The sequence below is a fragment of the Eumetopias jubatus genome, unplaced genomic scaffold (assembly GCF_037043125.1).
Source record: "Eumetopias jubatus isolate StellerSeaLion01/CBP00866 unplaced genomic scaffold, mEumJub1_p1.0 scaffold_5, whole genome shotgun sequence".
NCBI classification, from domain to species: Eukaryota; Metazoa; Chordata; class Mammalia; order Carnivora; family Otariidae; genus Eumetopias; species Eumetopias jubatus.
In genome coordinates this window covers 770,455-794,979 of record NW_028274811.1, presented here as the reverse complement: position 1 = coordinate 794,979, position 24,525 = coordinate 770,455, and the positions used below count along the sequence as shown (strand labels likewise).

The 24,525-nt window shown below is 40.4% G+C and overlaps 1 protein-coding gene and 1 pseudogene across 3 annotated transcripts in view; both read left to right on the top strand.

Moving 5' to 3' along the window:
* LOC114201203 (immunity-related GTPase family M protein 1-like) overlaps positions 1-7,572 on the top strand; it is a 34,451-nt gene extending 26,879 nt beyond the window's left edge. For all 3 annotated transcript variants that reach the window (XM_028093760.2, XM_028093759.2, XM_028093761.2), the window contains 2 exons: positions 640-869; positions 4,792-7,572. In XM_028093760.2, coding sequence (XP_027949561.1) covers positions 669-869; positions 4,792-6,003 — 1,413 coding nt within the window. In that variant the 5' untranslated portion in view covers positions 640-668 and the 3' untranslated portion in view covers positions 6,004-7,572. The remainder of the gene's footprint in view (positions 1-639; positions 870-4,791) is intronic.
* Positions 7,573-10,092: 2,520 nt separating this feature from the next.
* Positions 10,093-23,832, top strand: LOC114201221 (interferon-gamma-inducible GTPase 10-like; annotated as a pseudogene).
* The last annotated feature ends 693 nt before the right edge of the window (positions 23,833-24,525 follow it).

The following is a 24,525-nucleotide window of genomic DNA, read 5'->3' as shown; positions in this document are numbered from 1 at the left end:
TCAGGGCCCCTCTACTCCCTGCAGGAAGAGGCACCATCTTTGCTGACCTGTTGCATCTCTCCTGATGGAGGACACTGAAAACTTTGTGGACACAGGCCCCAGGAGATTCTGGTCCCCAAGCAGAGGAGATGGTGATCACATCATAATCCATCAGCTTCCCTCCCTCTGAACTCCAAGCATCTCCTGATCATTTCATTAGGCATCTCTACCTCCCAATAGGGGTTAGGTTCCCTGCAACATTTTCTGAGAAGTGGGGACACATTGTGAGATTTCCCTTCACACTTGGAAATCAGTGAGTTTTCTTTAATGTGGAGTGAGGATGGGAGCTGAGACAGAACTGTGATTTCCATTCTCTCCCCAAACAGTAAGGGTGCATCCAGGGAGAGGTAAATGGTAGTTGACAGCAGTAAGTGGACCCATATCTCAGAATCTCAGCATCAAGCCATCCCTAGCCCCTGGGGCTGGAGATTCAGCATTTACTAGGATCGTCCACCCCTCCTGTCCAGACAGAAACAGAGAATCACACTGTGGGTTTAAATCTTGGATCCCAGATCATTGCTGTGCAATTTGAGGCTTGTTTCTCATCTGTGAGACACTGTTTCTTCATCTGTGACCAGGAATAATATTCTTGTCTAATAGAGCTTGGAGAAGATTAATCAAGAAAGGGCATGCAGAAGATCCTGCCCAGACAGACTCACAGATCAGAATCTTCATACACTGCAGTAAGAGTTGGAGGGAATAAGAAGAACCAGAGAAAAGTCTTCCTCAGAGATCCTAAGACCAGACAGAATTCACCAAGAGGTTGCTGGGAGACCTCCCCAGATCTTCACTTGGATCTTAGCATGAAACCTTCACTGGAGTCCTGTGAGGTGGGTAGCATGGCTTTCCTGCTGCACAAGACAGAACACTGGGGCTCAGTTTTCTTTCTTTCTTTCTTTCTTTTTATTATGTTATGTTAATTACCATACATTACATCATTAGTTTTTCATGTAGTGTTCCATGATTCATTGTTTGTGTATAACACCCAGTGCTCCATGCAGAATGTGCCCTCTTTAGTACCCATCAGCAGGCTAACCCATCCTCCCACCCCTCTCCCCTCTAGAGCCCTCAGTTTGTTTCTCAGAGTCCATAGTCTCTCATGGTTTGTCTCCCCGTCTGATTTACCCCCCTTCATTCTTCCCCTCCTGCTATCTTCTTTTTCTTTTTCTTTTTGTTACCATATAATTTATTATTTGTTTCAGAGGTACAGGTCTGTCAGTTTTCAACATGAAAACATTTACATTACCAGGCTTGTCTGAAACCTCAGTCAGGGCTCTTGGCAATTTCCTTATCGGAAGGGTCTGTCCTGGCCTAATGCTGGATGAAAGCACTCAGAGAAGTCTGGAGGGCAGTCATGCAAACAGGACACACAAGTGGAGAGGAAAGCTGGTGTGGTAGGTTACAAGCTGCACCATAGGATCTACAGCTCAACATGAAATTTGTCCTACAGACAGGACTGCAGTCCTTTTGAGCAGAAATCTGAGCATTTGGATGTGAGGTCTCATCTCCAGCAGCATCAGGAGATGCCCATAGATGGGTGTGGGAAGGAAGCCCTCATGCAGAAGAAGACCTCGTGGCCTCACAGGAAAACTCCTCAATAAAGAGTCAGTCTTGAATTAGAAAATGTTTTAAAATTTGTATTTGTGCACACAGAGATAGTAAATGTCTTAAGGGAAATTACCACAGTAAGCAGTCATAACTTGTGGGACTGTGAAAGTCCACCAGGCAGCACTATGTGTGTAGCCCCCAGGAAGAGAGTCCACTAGGTAATCCTAACCAGTTCTCTTCTCCAATTCTGCCTTATAAAATGCTTGCAATCTCACTGCAGAGCTCAGCTTACAAGAGAAAGTTCATGGGAGAACTTAAATATTTATAATAATAATCATAACAGATAAACAATCAAGTACAAATGTAAGTACTGACTTAAAAATCAGTAGAATATTATTTGGAAAGTTTGTGTAATTTAAATGTTGAAGTGGATGAGGGACAGGGATTTCTTAGGTATGCTGTTAGTGGATGGAGACTGATAGATGGAGGGGACTTGAGCAGAAGAGCATCATGAGGGTCACTCAGTCAGGAGCCAGGCAGGTATGGGTACTCCTCTGCCCAGACTGGGTGAGCAGGTTGTCGTACTGGGGATGTCCACAGGGAAGAAGCAAACTTGTGCCAACTTTTCATACCTTTCAATCCTGAGGACCGACACATCCTCAATACATATGTCTTCAGAGTCAAAAACAATTTAATCATTTTTAACAGCAGTGAAAAGTGCATTTCCCCCATTTTCCATATCTTTCACCACTAACGGCATACCTAAGAAATCCCTGTCCCTCATCCACTTCAACATTTAAATTACACAAACTTTCCAAATAATATTCTACTGATTTTTAAGTCAGTACTTACATTTGTACTTGATTGTTTATCTGTTATGATTATTATTATAAATATTTAAGTTCTCCCATGAACTTTCTCTTGTAAGCTGAGCTCTGCAGTGAGATTGCAAGCATTTTATAAGGCAGAATTGGAGAAGAGAACTGGTTAGGATTACCTAGTGGACTCTCTTCCTGGGGGCTACACACATAGTGCTGCCTGGTGGACTTTCACAGTCCCACAAGTTATGACTGCTTACTGTGGTAATTTCCCTTAAGACATTTACTATCTCTGTGTGCACAAATACAAATTTTAAAACATTTTCTAATTCAAGACTGACTCTTTATTGAGGAGTTTTCCTGTGAGGCCACGAGGTCTTCTTCTGCATGAGGGCTTCCTTCCCACACCCATCTATGGGCATCTCCTGATGCTGCTGGAGATGAGACCTCACATCCAAATGCTCAGATTTCTGCTCAAAAGGACTGCAGTCCTGTCTGTAGGACAAATTTCATGTTGAGCTGTAGATCCTATGGTGCAGCTTGTAACCTACCACACCAGCTTTCCTCTCCACTTGTGTGTCCTGTTTGCATGACTGCCCTCCAGACTTCTCTGAGTGCTTTCATCCAGCATTAGGCCAGGACAGACCCTTCCGATAAGGAAATTGCCAAGAGCCCTGACTGAGGTTTCAGACAAGCCTGGTAATGTAAATGTTTTCATGTTGAAAACTGACAGACCTGTACCTCTGAAACAAATAATAAATTATATGGTAACAAAAAGAAAAAGAAAAAGAAGATAGCAGGAGGGGAAGAATGAAGGGGGGTAAATCAGACGGGGAGACAAACCATGAGAGACTATGGACTCTGAGAAACAAACTGAGGGCTCTAGAGGGGAGAGGGGTGGGAGGATGGGTTAGCCTGCTGATGGGTACTAAAGAGGGCACATTCTGCATGGAGCACTGGGTGTTATACACAAACAATGAATCATGGAACACTACATGAAAAACTAATGATGTAATGTATGGTAATTAACATAACATAATAAAAAGAAAGAAAGAAAGAAAGAAAACTGAGCCCCAGTGTTCTGTCTTGTGCAGCCTGCTTAGGAGCTGAATACTAGCACCACAGCTGCAGAGCATTTCTCAGTGGTCTCCTCTGAGCCTCTAATATGTGCACATCTCCTAAATGAGCACCTCTGCTGCTTTTCTTGAATCAACAACTTTATTGGGATATAATTTATAAATTCTATGATTCCTCCCTTTAAAGTTTTCAGTAGCTTTGAATATATTCACAAAGTTGTATACTTGTCATAATCAAATTTAGAACATTTTCATTATCCAAAAAATATCTTTCATTATCTAAAAGATGCCTTTTCTGGACATTTCATATGAATAGAATCATAGAATACATGGTCCGATGGGCTGTCTGCTTTCACTGAGCATAATGTTTTGGGGTTCATCCATGTTGTGGCAGGTATCAGTACTTCATTTTTTTTCTTCCCCAATACTGATGTCTTGTATGGATAGACTACTTTTATTTACCCATTGAACAGTGTTGAACAGAACAACTGTTAATTCCACCTCAGGGGCTACTGTAATAATGCTGCTGTGAACATTTACATGCATGTTATGTAGATGTATGTTTTCATCCCTCTTAGGTATACACCTAGGAATGTAACTGCTGGGTCATTTGGTGACTCTTTAAATTATTTTATTAGTTTTATTGAAAAATAATTGGCATACATCACTGTATGAGTTTAAGGCCCAGAGCATGATGATTTGACTTATATATATTGTGAAGTAATTACCACAGTAGGTTCAGCTAAAATCCATCATCTCAATAAAAGGAGAAGAAAGAAGAAAAAAAGAGAAAAATTTCTCTTGTGATGAGAACTTGACAACTTTCCTAAAAATCGTACAGCAGGTTTATCTATAGTCATCAGGTTTTACATTACATCCCTAGTACTTACTTATAACTGAAATCTTGTACCTTTGAACACTTCCTCCAATTCCCCCTCCTCTCACCCTCCACCTCTTCACAAGTCTGTTCTCTTTTTCTATGAATTTATTTTATTTTAATTTTAGATTCCACATATCAGTTAGATCATGCAGTATTTGTCTGTCTGATTTATTTTACTTAGCATAATGCTTTCAAGGTCCATACATGTTGTTACAAATGGTAGGATCCTATTTTCTATGGTTGTGTATGTTTAAATTTTTGACAAATTTTCAAATATTTTTGCAAAGACTTGCTGTTTGTCATCTAAGGGCCTTTGCAGGGAATTGGGTGTGGATCTGACACCCTCAGTTTCGGTTACCAAATCTGATGATTCCTCTGCCACTCTGTGTGCCTGACCCTCCTAACTCCCCTGCTTTTCCTGTTTCTGCAGGTGACTCCACTGCTCAGTGATGTGACACAGCCCACCCACTCTCTTCACCCCCCATTCCTTACATTCTCCACCTCTGATAGTCTGTACAAGACGGGCTGGAATATATTACCTAAGGAGACTGCAGTAAATATGGAAAAGGCCTTGGGAGGAAGGAAGTTGCTGGAGATGGTCTCTGTGATCAGGGGGACCTTGAAGACAGCATCCAGTGCCCCAGTGAGCATTGCAGTGACTGGAGATTCTGGCAATGGCATGTCCTCCTTCATCAATGCACTGCGGGGAATTGGGCATGAGGAAAACGACTCAGCTCCCACTGGAGTGGTGAGGACCACTCAGGTTCCCACTCACTACTTTTACCCCCATTTTCCCAATGTGGTGTTGTGGGACCTACCCGGAACAGGGGCAGCTACCCAAAGCCTGGAGAACTATCTGGAGGAGATGCAGTTTAGCCAGTATGACCTCTTCATCATCATTGCATCTGAACAGTTCAGCATGACTCTCGTGAAGCTTGCTAAAACCATCCAGGGCCTGGGAAAGAGATTCTATATTGTCTGGACTAAGCTGGACAGGGACCTCAGCACAAGTGCCCTCTTGGAGGAACGACTCCTGAAGAATATTCGGGATAATATTCGGGAAACTCTCCAAAAGGAGGGAGTGTGTGAACCCAACATATTCCTGGTCTCCAGCTTTGACCCCTTATTGCATGGCTTCCCAGAGCTTAGGGTTACCTTGCATAGGGACATTTCTGACATCAGGTACCATGGTCCCCTAGAGAATCTGTCCCACACTTATGAGAAGGCCATTAATGATGAAGTGACCACTTGCAGGGAGAAAATATCCTCAAAGTCTTTCGACACCCTTGGCATCCAGAATGCAGATGATCTGGAGGAGAGTCTGACAGCCTACCACTTGCTCTTTGGTGTAGATGATGAATCTCTCCAGCAGATGGCTCAGAGTATGGGGAAACCCACAGAGGAGTACAGGGCCATTATGAAGTCTTGGGATCTATACACTGTCCTCAGAGGGGACTGGCCATTATCTTTCATGAATTGTAATACAGTCTCTTGCTTATATTCAATTCTGAGCTACATCCCACTCTTAGGTGACTTTATTTTCAACTCCCTGAGAAAGTGGAAACACAGACGCCTCCTTGAAATAGTTTCCAAGGACACCAAAGCCATCCTGAAGAAAATCCTGACAGACTCCATCATCTGAAGAGGTGGTGTTTCAGCAGGTTCCTTCTGGAGGGAAGTTAGGACATCTGGGGTTCTCTCCTCACACTGTCCCCTTTCTGAATTTTCAATCAAGCTCAATTACTTCCACTTTCATTGATTCTAAGTTCCTTGAGGTATATGAGATGACTTGCCCATTTTGAACCCATGTCAGGAAGTTCCCAAATATGTTCTACTTTTGTCATTTATTAAATGAGCCTGTATCCAAAGGTGGAAGAAAAGATCTGCTCACTGTGACATACAATCTCATTCTGACATCCCCTTATCACTTAACTTGAACATCATTTTTCTGATGCCCGTGTTCTTTCACTTCTCATTTCACACTCTGTGGACTCACACAATCTTGACCTGCCCATAGGTCAGTGGTAGACCCTTTAAGATGGCCTCCAAAATTTTCTCCTATTTTCATGGCTATGTTTAATCCCTTTCCCTGGAGTGACTAATAGAATATGGCAGCAATAATGGAATGTCCAAAAATTCCAGAACTTTGTTATGAAAAGTGCAGCTCTGTCTTATAAATGCTCTGTTCACTGGCTCTGTCTTGCTCCTGCTCCAGCTCTGTCTCCCTCCCTCTCTCCATCTCCCTCTCCCTTTTCCTCTCTCTGCCTACTAATCACAGAAATTTTAAACTAACCTGCTGGAGAGGTCCTGAAGAATCAGAGGTTATGTGGAGGAGAACAGAGGCAGCCTGCATTAACTGCCAGGAATATAAATACCTCATCTTGGGAACAAATCCTCTAGCCCCAGCAAGACTTCAGAAGATGCAGCCCAGATGGTAGCTTGACTGCCACCTCAGGTCTCTCCCTTATCCAGAACCACACAACTGAGACTGTTCCTGGATTTCTGACCCTCAGAAACTATAAACAAATAAACACTTGTTTTAAGCCACTAAGTTTCAGGGTAATTTGATCCACAGCAACAGATAACAGATAATACCATCAAGAAGCTCCTTACAGAACTGGCAGTTGTGAGTGACCTCCTCCTTCTGTGATAGTCACTCCTGTATGGACCCAGCATGAAGGAGCTGCACCCTATTCAATCACACCCCTTCCCTCATTGGCCCCTGGACATGTCCTTCCCTGCTATCTACAGAAGGACCAGTCTCTGCAAACATTCACAGGTCATTTCATCCAGCCTCAGGCCACACAGAGTTAAGCAGTTTGAGGCTCTATATTTAAGAAGAAAAAGCTAGATAGAGCCATGCTAAGTAGTGAGAGGGAGAGTAAATGACAGTAGAATGTGAGCACTCCCCTGAGGAAGAGCAGGCTAGGGTTCTCCATGAAGGTGTCTTGTGCAACATCTCTAATTCCCATTCTCACTTGGACTAGTTGCTCTCTTAGCCTGGAGCACAGGTCTCACTCACATCCATCCATTACCTTAGTGGTGTTGGTGCTTCTTGGATTCCCTGTTCCCTGTTCATTTATATTGCATCCATTCTCAAACAACGTGAGAAAAACGTTCTCTGTGTGGTAAACTTTCTGAGTATTTGCATTTCAAATTAATGCCTTTATTTTGTGATCACTTTCAATAAATAGTTTAACTGAGTATTGGATTCTGGATACAACATCATGTTCTCTTAGAACTCTGAAGATCTATCTTCTTCAAGCATGCCATGTTGCCAGTAAAAAGCCCAATGCCAAGTCTATTCATGTTCCTTGGATGGCCACCCAGTTGTCTCCATGGAAAATTGTAGGAACTCTTCATCCCTGGGGTTCAGAAGTGTCATGAGTGACTAGTGTCCTGGAGCACTTCCATCAACACTCAGCATTCAGAAGGCTCCATAAATTAATATTTAATGTCAACATTATACCAAAAGATTAATTACTCTCCATATACCTGTGGTTCAATCCTTTCAACACTGTGTAACTGAACTTATTTATCTGTTCTCTGTCAATGCCTATCCTCTCTTTTTTCACAGTTATGAAGACTGCTGTTAGGAGCACATGTCACAGGTCTCCTGCACATATTTGCATAGTGACTCTTAAGTATAGTGTTATGAGTGGAAATGCTGAGTCCTGAGGCACATGAATGTGCAATTTTATGATTCAGCCATACTATTTTTTCAAAGGAATTGTATTCATTTTCATTCCCAGCAACCATGTTTCAGAGATTCTATCAATGTACATTCTCACCAATATCTGAATTTGTCTGACTTTTTAAATTTTACAATTGAACTAATTAACAATGTCATCTCATAGTGCACAGAGATAAATTTGTTTCATTACTAATTAATTTGTGGTAATTTCTCTATTTTCTCCCCATACATGTTTCTTTTTCTATGAACATTTTGTTCATGTCTTTTGCCCACCTTCATACTGGATTGTTTCAGTTTTTCTTAGTGACTTCTGGAATTTTTAAAATACTTTCTTTCCATTGATCATTAGTTGACTACATTTATGCAAAAATCTTCTCCAGATTTGTGATTTTTAAACTTTCTTTTTGCATTTGTTTTCATGAAGAGAAGCTTTTCACTTTAATGTAGTCAAAGGTATTACATTGATCAGTCTGTGTTATACAGCTGCCATCTTGGTATCTTTATATAGGTATCATCTCATTTAAGAAATCTTTCTCTGGGAGAAAAAGGAGGAGTTAATATGGCAGAGGAATAGGGGACTCTAATTTTATCTGGTCCTTGGAATTCAGCTTGATAGTTATCAAATCATTCTGAATACTTTCAAAGTTAACTGGAGATCTTAGAAAAGAATTGCTGAAATTCTACAAATAGAAAAGCCAAACTTTTGCAAGGTAGGAGGTGCAAAGATATGAATCTGGGGAGATATATCAGAAGATAAACTGTCGGGGGGGAGGGTCTAGCTTAAGGAGTCTACCAGAAAGTATTTAAGCAGTGGAAGCACAAAATTGGAACTTTTGAAGTCTGCGTGGGTGGGAGACATCCTACCTGAAAGGCTCAGGTAGTGAAGCAGGGCAGAATCCCAGGTAGGACAGCATGCTCTCAGGATCCCCAGGGCCACAAAAAGAATAGGGGGGTGCCTGAGTGTGACAGAGTTCCCAAATATTAGAGCAGGGAAGCCTGCTGCAAACAGTAAGTTTTGGAGCTGGCTTTCTACTCAGTGTTGCCATAAACCACAAACTGCTGCTTGGTTGGGTGACCACTCTCCAAGCAGGGGCTGAGCAAAGGGCAGAAACCTAGTGAGAACCTCCCCCTTTCCTACCCTGAGGAAGGGTGAGGGTCTACACCACAGGATCCATAAAATTTGGAGACTTGAAACAGGGTTGCATGCCTGAGATAAAAAATGCTTGGTCACAGGCTGGGTGAACATAGAGTTCAGATGGAAACCAGGGAGACAAGAGTGATTGCTTTTCTGTGAGGGCTCACTGAAGAGTGGGGGTGGGGGGTGCAAACATTCAGCTCTGGGGCTAAGGATTTGGGTTTTTTTTTATTCCCCCCCCCCCCCACTGGTACTGAAAGCCTTCAGGTAGCAATACAGCACCATATAGTGCAATCCAGAGCCATTTGCCCTGAGCCTAGCTCCCTGGCAAGGGCGGTGCATTTCACCCAGGCAGACATCTGAGAATCAGTGCAACAGGGCCCTCCCCCAAAAGACCAGCAAGAACAAGAGGCTAATACCAAGTTTACTAATCATACAGAACTGCAAAACTTAAGCTCTAAGGTAACAGTATATAACATTCATCATTTTTTCTTATTCTATAGTCTTTCAGTTTGATATTTTTTCCTTTTTAGCTATTTTCTTATTTAACAATTCCCATCTTGTTTTTTTTAATTTTAATTTTTATATTTACATTATATATATATTTTTCATTTTTGTTTCCTCTCATTGTATTCAGTTTTATTTTTGTATATATTAAAGTTTTTCTTTCTTTCCTATTTTGGGACATAGTTTCCTCAAACAAACTGCCCAAAATACACCCAGGATCTAGTTTACTTTGTGTTCTGTTCTCCTCCTTGTTTGATTCTTTCTTTCTTTCTCTCCCCCCCTTTTTTTTTTTTTTTGGTTTCTGTTCTATTCTGATATCCTTAGTGCATATATTGCAGTGCTAGTTTTGCATTTTCTCTCTCTTTCATCTATTGTTTTCTGGACATAATGATGAGATGGGAAAAACTCACCCCAAAAAAGAACAAGAGGCAGTACTCACTGACAGGGATTTAATTAACATGGATATTAGTAAGATGTCAGAACTAGAATTCAAAAAAATTATAAAGATGGTAGCTGGGCTTGAAAAAAAGTATAGAAGACACTAGAGAATCCCTTACTGTAGAAATAAAAGAACTAAAATCTAATCAGACCAAAATCAAAATGGCTATTACTGAGATGCAATAAAAAATGGAGCCTCTAACTTCTAAGATAAATGAGGCAGAAGAGAGAGTTAATGATATAGAAGACAAAATGATGGAGAATAAGGAAGCTGAGAAAAAGAGAGATAAACAATTACTAGATCACAAAGGGAGGATTTGAGAGATCAGTGAAACATAAAGCAAAACAATATTAGAATAATTGGAGTCTCAGAGGAAGAGGAAAGAGAGAGAGGGGGGCAGAAGGTTTATTTGAACAAATTATAGATGAGAACTTCCTAATCTGGGGGAAGGAAACTGGTCTTCAAGTCCTGGAGGCACAGAGAACTCCCTTCAAATCAATAAAAATAGGTTATCAACTCCACATATAATAATGAAGCTGGCAAATTTCAGAGATAAAGAGAAAATCCTGAAAGCAGCTCAGGACAAGAGGTCCTTAACCTACAAGGGTAGAAACATAAGGGTAGCAGCAGACATGTCCACAGAGACCTGGCAGGCCAAAGGACTGGCATGATATATTCAAGGTGATGAATGAGAAAAATATGCAGCCAAGAATACTTTATCCAGCAAGGCTGTCATTGAGAATAGGAGAGATAATGAGCTTACAGGACAAACAAACTAAAGAATTTGTGATCACTAAAACATCCCTGCAAGAAATATTAAAGGGGATCCTGTAAGTGAAGAGAGAGCTCAAAAGTAACATAGACCAGAAAGACAGAGACAGTATACAGAAACACCGACTTTACAGTAATACAATGGCACTAAATCCATATCTTTCAATAATTACTCTAAGTATAAATGTATTAAATACTCCAGTCAGGAGATCAGGGTGTCAAATTGAATAAAAAGGCAAGACCCATCTACAAAAGACTCATTTTAGACCCAAGATACCTCCAGATTGAAAATGGGGGGGTGGAGAATCATTTATCATAGTAATGGACATCAAAAGAAAGCTGGGGTAGCAATCCTTATATCAGACAAACTAGATTTTATACTGAAGGCTGTAATAAGAGATGTAGAAGGACACCATATAATAATAAGGGGGTTTATCCAAAAAGATGTCAAATTGTAAATATTTATGCCCCTAACATAGGAACAGTCATTTATATAAGCCAATTAATCACAAAATTAAGGAAACACTGATAATAATACAATAATAGTAGAGGAATTTAACACCCCACACACAGGAATGGACAGATCATATAAGCAGAAGATCAACAAGAAAACAAGGGCTTTGAATGACACACTGGACTAGATGGACTTCACAAATATATACAGAGCATGCCATCCTAAAACAACAGAATACATGTTCTTCTCGAGTACACATGGAACAGTCTCCAGAATAGATCGCATCTTAGGTCACAAATCAGGTCTCAACTGGTACCGGAAGATTGGGATCCTTCCCTGCGTATCTTCAGACCACACTACTTTCAAACTTGAACTAAATCACAGGAGAAAATGTGGAAGGAACACAAATACATGGAGATTAAAGAGCATCCTACTAAAGAATGAATGGGTCAACCGGGAAATTAAGGAAGAATTAAAAATTCTTGGAAACAAATGAAACTGGAAATAAACTCTTCAAAACCTTTGGAATGCAGTAAAGATGGTCCTAAGAAGGAAGTACATAGCAATACAAACTGTTCTCAAGGAACAAAGAAGTCTCAAATATACAACCTAAGATTACACCTACAGGAGCTGGAAAAAGAACAGCAAATAAAGCTTAAATCCAGGAGGAGAAGAGAAATAATAAAGATTAGATTGAATCAATGAAATAGAACTCAAAAGAACAGTAGAACAGATTAACAAAACTAAGAGCTGATTCTTTGAAAAATTAAAAAGACTGATAAACCCCTAGCCAGACTTATCAAAATGAAAAGAGGAAGGACCCAAATTAAAAAAAAAAAAGATAAATGAGAGAATGAGATCACAGCCAACACCCAAGAAATACAAAAGATTATAAAAGCATATTATGAGCAACTATATGCCAACAAATTAGACTATCTGGGAGAAATGGTTGCATTCCTAGAAACATATAACTAACAAAACTGAAAGAGGAAGAAATAGAAAGTCTGAACAGTCCCATAACCAGCAAAGAAATTGAAGCAGTAATCAAAAATCTCCCCAAAAACAAGAGTCCAGGACTAGATGGCCTCCCAGTGGAAATCTACCAAACATTTAAAGAAAACTAACACTTATTCTTCAGAAGCTGTTTCAAAAAAATAGAAATGGAAAGAAAACTTCCAAACTTGTTCTATGAGGCCAGCAATTCTTTGATCCCAAAACCAAAGACCCCACCCAAAAAGAGAATTACAGACAAATATCTCTGATGAACATGGATGCAAATATTCTCATCAAGATACTAGCCAATAGGATTCAACATTACTTTAAAAGTATTATTCACCACGACCAAGTGGAACTTATTCCTGGGCTGCATGGTAGTTCAATATCTACAAATTAATGAATGTGATATACCACATTAATAAAAGAAAAGACAAAACCGTATGATCCTCTCAAGATGCAGGGGAAAAAAACTGACAAAATAGAACATCTTTTCTGATTAAAACTCTCCACAGTAAAGCAATAGAGGGGACATACCTCAAAATCATAAAAGACATCTATGAAAAACCCACAGAGAACATCATTCCCAATGGGGAAAAACAGAGATTTTCCCCTAAGGTCAGGAACACGACGGGGATGCCCACTCTCACCACTGTTGTTTAACATAGTACTGGAAGTCCTAACCTCAGGAATCAGACAACAAAAAGAAACAAAAGGTATCTAAATTGGCAAATAAGAAGCCGAATTCTCACCCTTTGCAGAAGACATGATACTCTATGTAGAAAACCCAAAGACTCCAGCCCAAAATTGCCAAAACTGATACAGGAATTCAGCAAAGTTGCAGGATAAAAAATCAATGCACAGAAGTCAGCTGCATTTCTATACACTAACAAAGAGACAGAAGAAAGAGAAATCAAGGAATTGATCCCATTTACAATTGCACTAAAAACCATAAGATACCTAACAATAAACCTAACCAAAGAGGTAAATGATCTGTACTCTGAAAACTATAGAACACTTAGAAAAGAAATTAAGGAAGACATGAAGAAATGGAAAAACGTTCTATGTTCCTGGAATGGAAGAACAAATATTGTTAAAATGTCTATGCTACCCGAAGCAATCTACACTTTCAATGCAGTTCCTATCAAAATACCACCAGCATTTTTCACAGAGCTGGAAAAAACAATCTGAAAATTTATATGAAAGCAGAAAAGACCCCAATAGCTAGAGGAATGTTGAAAAAGAAAACCAAAGCTGGTGGAATCATAATTCTGGACTTCAGATTATATTATGAAGGTATAATCATCAAGACAGTATGGTACTGGCACAATAACAGACACACAGATCAATGTAACAGAATAGAGAACCCAGAAATGGACTCTCAACTCTATGGTCAACTAATCTTTGACAAAGCAGGAATGAATATCTAATAGAAAAATGACAGTCTCTTCAATAAATGGTGTTGGGAAAATTGGACAGCCACATGCAGATAAATGAAACTGGACTATTTTCTTACACAATACACAAAAATAGACTCCATATGGATGAAAGACCTAAATGTGAGACAGGAATCCATCAAAATCCTAGAGGAGAACTGGGCAGCAACCTCTTTGACCTTGGCTGAAACAACTTCTAGCTAGACATGTCCCCAAACGCCAGGGAATCAAAAGCAAAATTGAACTATTGCAACCTCATCAAAATAAAAAGCTTCTGTACAGCAAAGGAAACAGTCAACAAAAAAGGCAACCTATAGAATGGGAGAAGGTATTTGCAAATGAAATATCAGTTAAAGGTCGAGTATCCAAGATCTATAAAGAACTTATCAAACTCAACACCCAAAAAATAAATAATCCAGTCAAGAAATGGGCAGAAGATATGAGCAGACATTTCTCCAAAGAAGACACACATAGCCAACAGACACATGAAAAAATGCTCCACCTCACTAGCCATTAGGGAAATACAAATCAAAACCACAATGAGATACCACCTCACACCAGTCAGAATGGCTAAAATTAACAAGATAGGAAACAACATATGTTGGTGAGGATGTTGAGCAAGGGGAACCCTCTTACACATAACTCATTGAGGGAGTGCAAGCTGGTACAGCCTTTCTGGAAAACAGTGTGGAGTTTCCTCAAGAAGTTCAAAATAGAGGTACCCTATGACCCAGCAATTGCACTACCAGGTATTTACCCTGAAGATACAAATGTAGTGATTTGAAGGGATACATGCACCCCAATGTTCATAGCAGCAATGTCCACAATACTCAAAGTGTGGAAAGAGATGAGATGTCCATGGACAGATGTATGGATAAAGAAGATGTGGTTCATATATACAATGGAATATTACTCAGACATCAGAAGGGATGAATACTTACGATTTACATCAATGTAAAAGGAACTGGAGGGTAATATGCTGAACAAAATAAGTCAAACAGAGAAAGACAATTATCATATGGTTTCGCTCATATGTGAAATATAAGAAACAGCACAGAAGGATCATAGAGGAAGGGAGGAAAACTGAATGGGAAGTCATGAGAGAGGGAGAAAAATCATGAAAAATTCTTAACTATTGGAAACAAACTGAGGGTTGCTGGAGGGGAGGTGGGTAGGAGGATGGGGTGATTGAGTGTTGGCCATTAAGAGTGCATGTGTTGTGGTGAGCACTGGGTGTTATACACAACTGATAAATTATTGAACATTACATCTGAAACTAATGATGTACTATATGTTGGCTAGTTGAATTTAAATTAAAAAATTTTAAAAATAAATTAAGAAGAACTTATCAAACTCAACACTCAAAAAAACAAATGATCCAGTCAAGAAATGATCAGAAGACATGAACAGCCATTTCTCCAAAGAAGACATATAAATGGCCAACAGACACATGAAAAAATGCTCCACATCACTAGCCATCAGGGAAATACAAATCAAAACCACATTGAGATACCACCTCTCACCAGTCAGAATGGCTAAAATTAACAAATCAGGAAATGACAAATATTGGTAAGGATGTGGAGTAAAGGGGAACCCTCTTACACTGCTGGTGGGAATGCAAGCTGATACAGCCACTCTGGGAAACAGCATGGAGGTTCCTCAAAAAGTTAAAAATAGAGCCAACCACAACCCAGCAATTACACTACTAGGTGTTTACCCAGAGGATACAACCATAGTGATTTGAAGGGGTACTTGAAACCCGATGTTTATAGCAGCAATGTCCACAATACACAACAATGTAATGAGCCCAGATGTCCATCGATAGATGAATGGATAAAGAAGAGGTGGTATAGGAGGGTGGAGAAAGATGGCGGAGGAGTAGGAGACCTAGATTTCCTCTGGTCTCAGGAATTCAGCTGAATAAGGATCAAACCATTCTGAACACCTACGAACTCAACAGGAGATCGAAGAGGAGAGTAGCAACAACTCTCTGAACAGAGAAGCGACCACTTACTGGAAGGTAGGACGTGCGGAGAAGTGAATCCGAGGCGATATTTGGGAGGAGAGATGGCGGGTGAGGGGCCTCCGCCGGCCGCTTCTGGCAAGTGGTTGAGCAGCAGAGCACAAAATCGGAACTTTTAGAAGTCGGCTCTGCTGAGGGACGTCACTACAGTGGCTAAGCAGGGGGTGGAATCCTCCCGTGACAGTGTGGTCTCAGGACCCTTGGGGTCACAGAAAGACCGGGGGTGCCTGAGTGCGGCAGAGCTCCCAGGTATTGGAGCGGGGAAGCCGGCTGCAGAGACGGAGCCGAGTCACGGGCTCTCAGCTCGGGGTTGCCATAAACTGTGATCCGCGGCCCAGTCGGGCCACTGCTCCTCCAGCAGGGACCCAACAAGCAGCAGATCCGGGGAGACTCCCCTTCCTTCCCGGGGAGGAGCGGCGCAGAAACACACCGCAGGGATCTGCTGAGTTTGGAGACTCCACACGGGGTCGGGTGCCAGAGATAGCAACGCTCGGTCACAGGCCGGGTGAGCACGCAATGCGGCCGGACCAGGGAGACGGGAGTGACTGCTTTTCTCTGGGGGCACACTGAGGAGCGGGGCCCCGAGTTCTCAACTCCTCTGGGTGGAGTTTGGGAGGCCACCATTTTTGCCCTGGTCCTCCAAAGCTGTACCGAGAGCTTGCAGGGAACAAAAACTCCTGAGAGCAAACCCGAGCAGCTTCTTTAGCTGGGACGGACAAGGGCGGGGCAATTCCGCCTCCGGCAAAGACATTTGCGATCCACAGCAACAGGTCCCTCCCCCAGAAGATCAGCACGAACAGCCAGCAAGCCAAGACCAAGTTTACCGATCAAGGAGAATGGGAGAACTCCAGGGCCAGGGGAATACTGCACATAGAATTCATGGCTTTTTTTTTAACCAAGATTCATTAGTTCATCAAAGTTAATTTTTGTTAACTGTTTTTTTTTTATTTTTCTTTTTCCCTTTTTCAACCAACATCTTATCAATCCCTTTTTTTAAAAAAAATTTTTTTTATTTTTCATTTTTAGAGTCATATTTTATCCCTTCATAGTAGTTACCCTTATTTTTGGCATATATATATAAGTTGTTCTCTCTTTAAAATTTTGAGATACAGTTTCTTCTAACAGATCAAAATATACCCCAAATCACTAGTGTATGGCTTTGTTCTAGTCTCCTGCCTGATCACATTCTCTCCCTTTTTCCTTTTTTTTTTCTTAAATCTTCTTCTTTCTTTTTTCAATTTCTTATCTTATCAAGTCCTTTTATAAAATCTTTTATAATTTTCATCTTTACAGTCATCTTCCATCCCTTCATTGTATCAACCCTTATTTTGAATATATGTCATTCTTCCTTTAAAATTTTAGGAGGCACTTTTTTCTAACAGACCAAAATACGCCCAAAATCTAGTGTGTGGCACTGATCTATGCACTAGCCTGATCATATTTGATCACATTCTGCTTTTTTTGTATTGTTCTGTTTTTGTTTTTATCTTTTTTTTCTTTTTTTTCTCTTTCTTTTTTCTTTCTTTCCCTTTCTTTTCCCCTGGTTTCAGGTCTTTTCTGATTTGTATACAGTATATTTGCTGGGGACGTTGTAAACCTGTTAGCATTTTGTTCTCTCATTCATTTATTCTCCTCTGGACAAAATGAAAAGACGAAAAAAATCACCTCAGCAAAAAGAACAAGAGGTAGTACCGTCAGCCAGGGACCTACTCAATACTGACATTAGTACAATGTCAGACCTAGAGTTCAGAATCATGACTTTAAAGATACTAGCTGGGCTTGAAAAAAGCGTGGAAGTTATTAGAGAAAACCTTTCTGGAGAAATAAAAGAACTAAAATCTAAACAAGTCGAAATCAAAAAGGCTATCGATGAGGTGCAATCAAAAATGGGGCATTAACTGCTAGGATAAATGAGGCAGAAGAGAGAATCAGCGATATAGAAGACCAAATGATGGAAAATAAAGAGGCTGAAAAAAAGAGAGAGAAACAACTACAGGATAACGAGGGCAGAATTCGAGAGATAAGTGATACGATAAGACGAAACAACATTAGAATAATTGGGATCCCAGAAGAAGAAGAGAGAGAGAGGGGGGCAGAAGGTATATTGGAGCAAATAATAGCAGAGAACTTCCGTAATGTGAAGAAGGAAACAGGCATCAAAATCCAGGAGGCACAGAGAACCCCTCTCAAAATCAATAATAATAGTTCAACACCCCGACATCTAATAGTAAAACTTACGAGTCTCAGAGACAAAGAGAAAATCCTGAAAGCAGCTTGGGAGGAGATATGTAACCTACAATGGTAGAAACATTAGATTGGCAACAGACCTATCCACATAGACCTGGCAGGCCAGAAAGGACTGGCAAGATATCTTCAGAGCACTAAACGAGAAAAATATGCAGCCAAGAATACTATATCCAGCTAGGCTGACTTGAAAATAGAAGGAGAGATAAAAAGCTTCCAGAACAAACAAAAACTAAAAGAATTTGCAAACACAAAACCTGCCCTCCAAGGAATATTGAAAAGGGTCCTCTAAGCAAAGAGAGAGCCTAAAAGCAGCAAAGATCAGAAAGGAACACAGATAACATACAGTAAGAGTCACCTTACAAGCAATACAATGGCATTAAATTCATACCTTTCAATAGTTACCCTGCTCAATGCCCCAATCAAAAGATACAGGCTATCAGATTGGATTAAAAAACAAGACCCATCCACCTGCTGTCTGCAAGAGACTCATTTTAGACCCAAAGACACCCCCAGATTGAAAGTGAGGGGGTGGAAAACCATTGACCATGCTAATGGACACCAAAAGAAAGCTGGGGTGGCAATCCTTATATCAGACAAACTAGATTTTAAAACAAAGACTGTAATAAGAGATGAGGAAGGACACTATATCCTACTTAAAGGGTCTATCCAAGAAGAAGATCTAACAATTGTAAATATCTATGCCCCGAACATGGGAGCAGCCAATTATATAAGGCAATTAATAACAAAAGCAAAGAAACACATTGACAAAAATACAATAATAGTGGGGGACTTCAACACCCCCCTGACTGAAGTGGACAGATCATCTAAGCAATAGATCAACAAGGAAATAAAGACTTTAAATGACACACTGGTCCAAATGGACTTCACAGAACATTCCATCCCAAAGCAACGGAATACACATTCTTCTCTAGTGCCCATGGAACATTCTCCAGAATTGATCACATCCTAGGTCACAAATCAGGTCTCAACCGGTACCAAAAGATTGGGATCATTCCCTGCATATTTTCAGACCAGAGTGCTTTGAAACTAGAACTCAATCACGAGAGGAAAGTCGGAAAGAACTCAAATACATGGAGGCTAAAGAGCATCCTACTAAAGAATGAATGGGTCAACCAGGAAATTAAAGAAGAATTAAAAACATTCATGGAAACCAATGAAAATGAAAACACAACTGTTCAAAATCTTTGGGATACAGCAAAGGCAGTCCTGAGAGGAAAGTATATAGCAATACAAGCCTTTCTCAAGAAACAAGAAAGGTCTCAAGTACACAACCTAACCCTACACCTAAAGGAGCTGGAGAAAGAACAGCAAATAAAGCCTAAACCCAGCAGGAGAAGAGAAATAATAAAGATCAGAGCAGAATAGAAACCAAAAGAACAGTAGAACAGATCAACGAAACTAGGAGCTGGTTCTTTGAAAGAATTAACAAGATTGAGAAACCCCTGGCCAGACTGATCAAAAGGAAAAGAGAAATGACCCAAATCAACAAAATCATGAATGAAAGAGGAGAGATCACAACCAACACTAAAGAAATACAAACAATTATAAGAACATATTATGAGCAACTCTATGCCAGCAAATTAGATAACCTGGAAGAAATGGGAGCATTCCTAGAGATGTATCCACTACCAAAATTGAAGCAGGAAGAAATAGAAAACCTGAACAGACCTATAACCACTAAGGAAATTGAAGCAGTCATCAAAAATCTCCCAAGAAACAAAACCCCAGGGCCAGATGGCTTCCCAGGGGAATTCTATCAGACATTTAAAGAAGAATTAATACCTATTCTCCTGAAACTGTTCCAAAAAATAGAAATGGAAGGAAAACTTCCAAACTCATTTTATGAGGCCATCATTACCTTGATCCCAAAACCGGACAAAGACCCCATCAAAAATGAGAATTAGAGACCAATATCCTTGATGAACATGGATGCAAAAATTCTCACCAAAATCCTAGCCAATAGGATCCAACAGTACATTAAAAGGATTATTCACCACGACCAAGTGGGATTTATCCCTGGGCTGCAAGGCAATTTTTTTGAATTCTAGTTCTGACATCTTACTAATCAATCAATGTGATACAATACATTAACAAAAGAAAGAACAAGAATCATATGATCCTCTCAATAGATGCAGAAAAAGCAATTGACAAAGTACAGCATCCTTTCTTGATCAAAACTCTTCAGAGTATAGGGATAGAGGGGACATACCTCAATATCATAAAAGCCTTCTATGAAAAACCTACAGCGAATATCATTCTCAATGGGGAAAGGCTGAGAGCTTTTCCCCTAAGGTCAGGAATGCGGCAGGGATGTCCACTCTCACCACTGCTATTCAACATAGTATTAGAAGTCCTAGCCATAGCAATCAGACAACTAAAAGAAATCAAAGGCATCCAAATCGGCAAAGAGGAAGCCAAACTCTCACTCTTTGCAGATGATATGATACTGTATGTGGAAAACCCAAGAGACTCCACCTCAAAACTGCTAGAACTCATACAGGAATTCAGTCAAGTAGCAGGATATAAAATCAATGCCCAGAAATTAGTGGCATTCCTATACACCAACAAGCCAGAAGAGAGACAAATCAAGGAGTCGATCCCATTTACAATTGCACCCAAAACCATAAGATACCTAGGAATAAATTTCACCAAAGAGGCAAAGGATCTGTACTCAGAAAACTATAAAATACTCATGAAAGAAATTGAAGAAGACACAAAGAAATGGAAAAATGTTCCATGCTCATGGATTGGGAGAACCAACATTGTGAAGATGTCAATGCTACCTAGAGCAATCTACACATTCAATGCAATCCCCATCAAAATACCATCCACCTTTTTCAAAGAAATGCAACAAATAATCCTATAATTTGTATGGAACCAGAAGAGACCCCGAATAGCCAGAGGAATATTGAAAAAGAAAAGCAAAGCTGGCGGCATCACAATTCCGGACTTCCAGCTCTATTACAAAGCTGTCATCATGAAGACAGTATGGTACTGGCACAAAAACAGACACATAGATCAATGGAACAGAATCGAGAGTCCAGAAATGGACCCTCAACTCTATGGTCAACTCATCTTTGACAAAGCAGGAAAGAATGTCCAATGGAAAAAAGACAGTCTCTTCAACAAATGGTGTTGGGAAAATTGGACAGCCACATGCAGAAGAATGAAAGTGGACCATTTCCTTACACCACACACAAAAATAGACTCCAAATGGTTGAAAGACCTAAACGTGAGACAGGAGTCCATCAAAATCCTAAAGGAGAACACAGGCAGCAACCTCTTCGACCTCAGTCGCAGCAACTTCTTCCTAGAAACATCGCCAAAGGCACGGGAAGCTAGGGCAAAAATGAACTATTGGGATTTCATCAAGATAAAAAGCTTTTGCACAGCCAAAGAAACAGTCCACAAAACCAAAAGACAACCGACAGAATGGGAGAAAATATTTGCAAATGACATATCAGATAAAGGGCTAGTATCCGAAATCTATAAAGAACTTATCAAAGTCAACACCCAAAGAACAAATAATCCAATCAAGAAATGGGCAGAAGACATGAACAGACATTTTTCCAAAGACATCCAAATGGCCAACAGGCACATGAAAAAGTGCTCAACATCGCTCAGCATCAGGGAAATCCAAATCAAAACCTCCATGAGATACCACCTCACACCTGTCAGAATGGCTAAAATTAACAAGTCAGGGAACGACAGATGTTAGCGGGGATGTGGAGAAAGGGGAACCCTCCTACACTGTTGGTGGGAATGCAAGCTGGTGCAACCCCTCTGGAAAACAGTATGGAGGTTCCTCAAACAGTTGAAATTAGAGCTACCATTCGATCCAGCAATTGCACTACTGGGTATTTACCCCAAAGATACAAATGTAGGGACCCGAAGTGGTACATGCACCCCAATGTTTATAGCAGCAATGTCCACAATAGCCAAACTGTGGAAAGAGCCAAGATGTCCATCGACAGATGAATGGATAAAGAAACATTGGTATATATACACAATGGAATATTATGCAGCCATCAAAAGGAATGAGATCTTGCCATTTGCAAGGACGTGGATGGAACTGGAGGGTGTTATGCTGAGTGAAATAAGTCAATCAGAGAAAGACATGTATCATATGACCTCACAGATATGAGGAATTCTTAATCTCAGGAAACAGAGTGTTACTGGTGTGTTTGGGGTTGGGAGGGATGGAGTGGCTAGGTGATAGACATTTGGGAGGGTATGTGCTACGGTGAGCACTGTGAATTATGCAAGACTGTTGAATCAGAGATCTGTGCTCCTGAAACAACGCAACATATTTTAAGATAAAAGAAAAAGAAGAAGATAGCAGGAGAGGAAGAATGAAGGGGGGAGACGAACCATGAGAGATGATGGACTCTTAAAAACAAACTGAGGGTTCTGGAGGGGAGGAGGGTAGGGGGATGGGTTAGCCTGGTGATGGGTATTAAAGAGGGCACATTCTGCATGGAGCACTGGGTGTTATGAACAAACAATGAATCGTGGAACACTACATCAAAAACTAATGATGTAATATATGGTGATTAACATAACAATAAAAAAATAAAAAAAAAAGAGGTTCTAAATTCTAAATATAAAGAGGCCAAGCTAAAAGATGTGGCTAACCTAATTCAGGAATAAGTTGTAGAAGCAGAGAACACTCCCCTGGATATGGCTGTGATTGGGGAATCTGGCACTGAGAAGTCCAGTTTTATAATGGACTGTGGGTTCTTAGTCATGATGATGGGGGTTCTGCTAGTTTTGGAGTTGTGAAGACCACTGGAAGAAAATGGTCTATCAACATCCAAAATATCCCAGTGTGATCTTCTGAGACCTTCCTGGAAATAGAACCCCCAATTTCATTCCACATATGTATCTTAAAATGGTAGGATTTGCTAACTATGACCTCTTCATCATCATTTCCACCTCATAGTTTAAATTCAATGATTATATGTTGGCCCCCCAATTCAAGAAGCTAGACAAAAAGTTCTACTTTGTTAAAACCAAGGTGGACATTAATTTATATAATGAAGAGAAAAGCAAGCCCAGGTCATTCAAAAGGGAGAGAGTGCTTCAGCAGATCTGAGACAACTGCTTGTCTAATATCAGCAACATCAGAGTGCGTGAGCCATGCACCTTCTTAGTCTCCAACTTTGACCTGGATGACTTTAATTTCCCAAGACTGGAGAAGACATTGCTGAAGGAGCTCCCTGTTCATAAGCGCTACACCTTTGTGTTCCTGTTGCCCAATTTGTCTGGTGCTTCCATTGAGATGAAGAGAGCTTTCCTCAAGGAGAAGATCTGTCTGGATGCTTTGAACTCTGCCCTGAAATCAGCGTTGGCCATCCCCTCATGGTCTGCTTCAGTGACTGATTTGTCCTAGGAGGAGAAGTGCTTGAACCTTTACCAAGGCCATTTTGCTTTCGATGAGAAGTCAGTCGGAGAGATTGCAGAGAAGCTGGGCATGTCTGTGGATGAGATTGAGTTTCACCAAGTAGTTGAACTTCTGCTTACTTGTGAAGGATGACAGCATAGCAGCCAAGGCCATGAAGTGTGCTGAATCCTACAGCTTGATGAATGGAGGTCTCCCATCCACTCTCTTCCAGTTCTTGAAAATCTACTTTTCCGCATTTGAAATTTATGAGTGCACAGGTTATTGATATTAAAATTTTCTTGCATAAGATTTTAGAGAGCTTAGGTTTAAGAAGATGTCACAGAGATGGGTCAAATTGCCTAACATAACAACAAATGGTGTTATGTTCTGTCAATGGTGGGGTCCTGTTCTACACTGATACTTCACTGCTATGCAAAGGGGATTTGACCATGGTCTCTCCATGCACTCCCTGGTTTATATTGCTTAAATCGTGATAGAAATGCACCCCATAGTTTTCATTATTCTCACATGTTATGAGGTAGTTTACATTTGCTTGATTTACTCAGATAATAAATATTTGGTAACAATCAATAACTGTTGTCCATTGGCTTTTTATTAAGGATTTCCCCCAGTCATCGTATCAATACCCTCATCACCAAACTAAGTGAAATCTACTAGTATGGGAACATGTCTAAGTAATAATTTATCATGTAGGAGGGCACTATAGCAGGGAGGAGGAAGTTGAAAGAAGAAAAGGGAAATGTTCTATGATGTCGTATTTCTAGATCCTATGGGGCAACAGGAAGGAGGAAGGGAAAGAAGTCAGGGTTTATATTTCTAAGATTCTATCAACACTGGTTGCACCAAGAGACCTGTGAACAGGACACAATGAGGGACAGGAGATATGAGAGAGTGAAGGTGAGTTAGGAAGGAGATTGGAAAGCAAAGAAGAATTCATTAGGCAAATTGAAAGAATAGTGTTTTTGCTTCCACACAAATTTCTACATCAAATTTATGAAACAGGACCTGAGTGTTTGCCATGAACAGTATCTGCCTCAAGG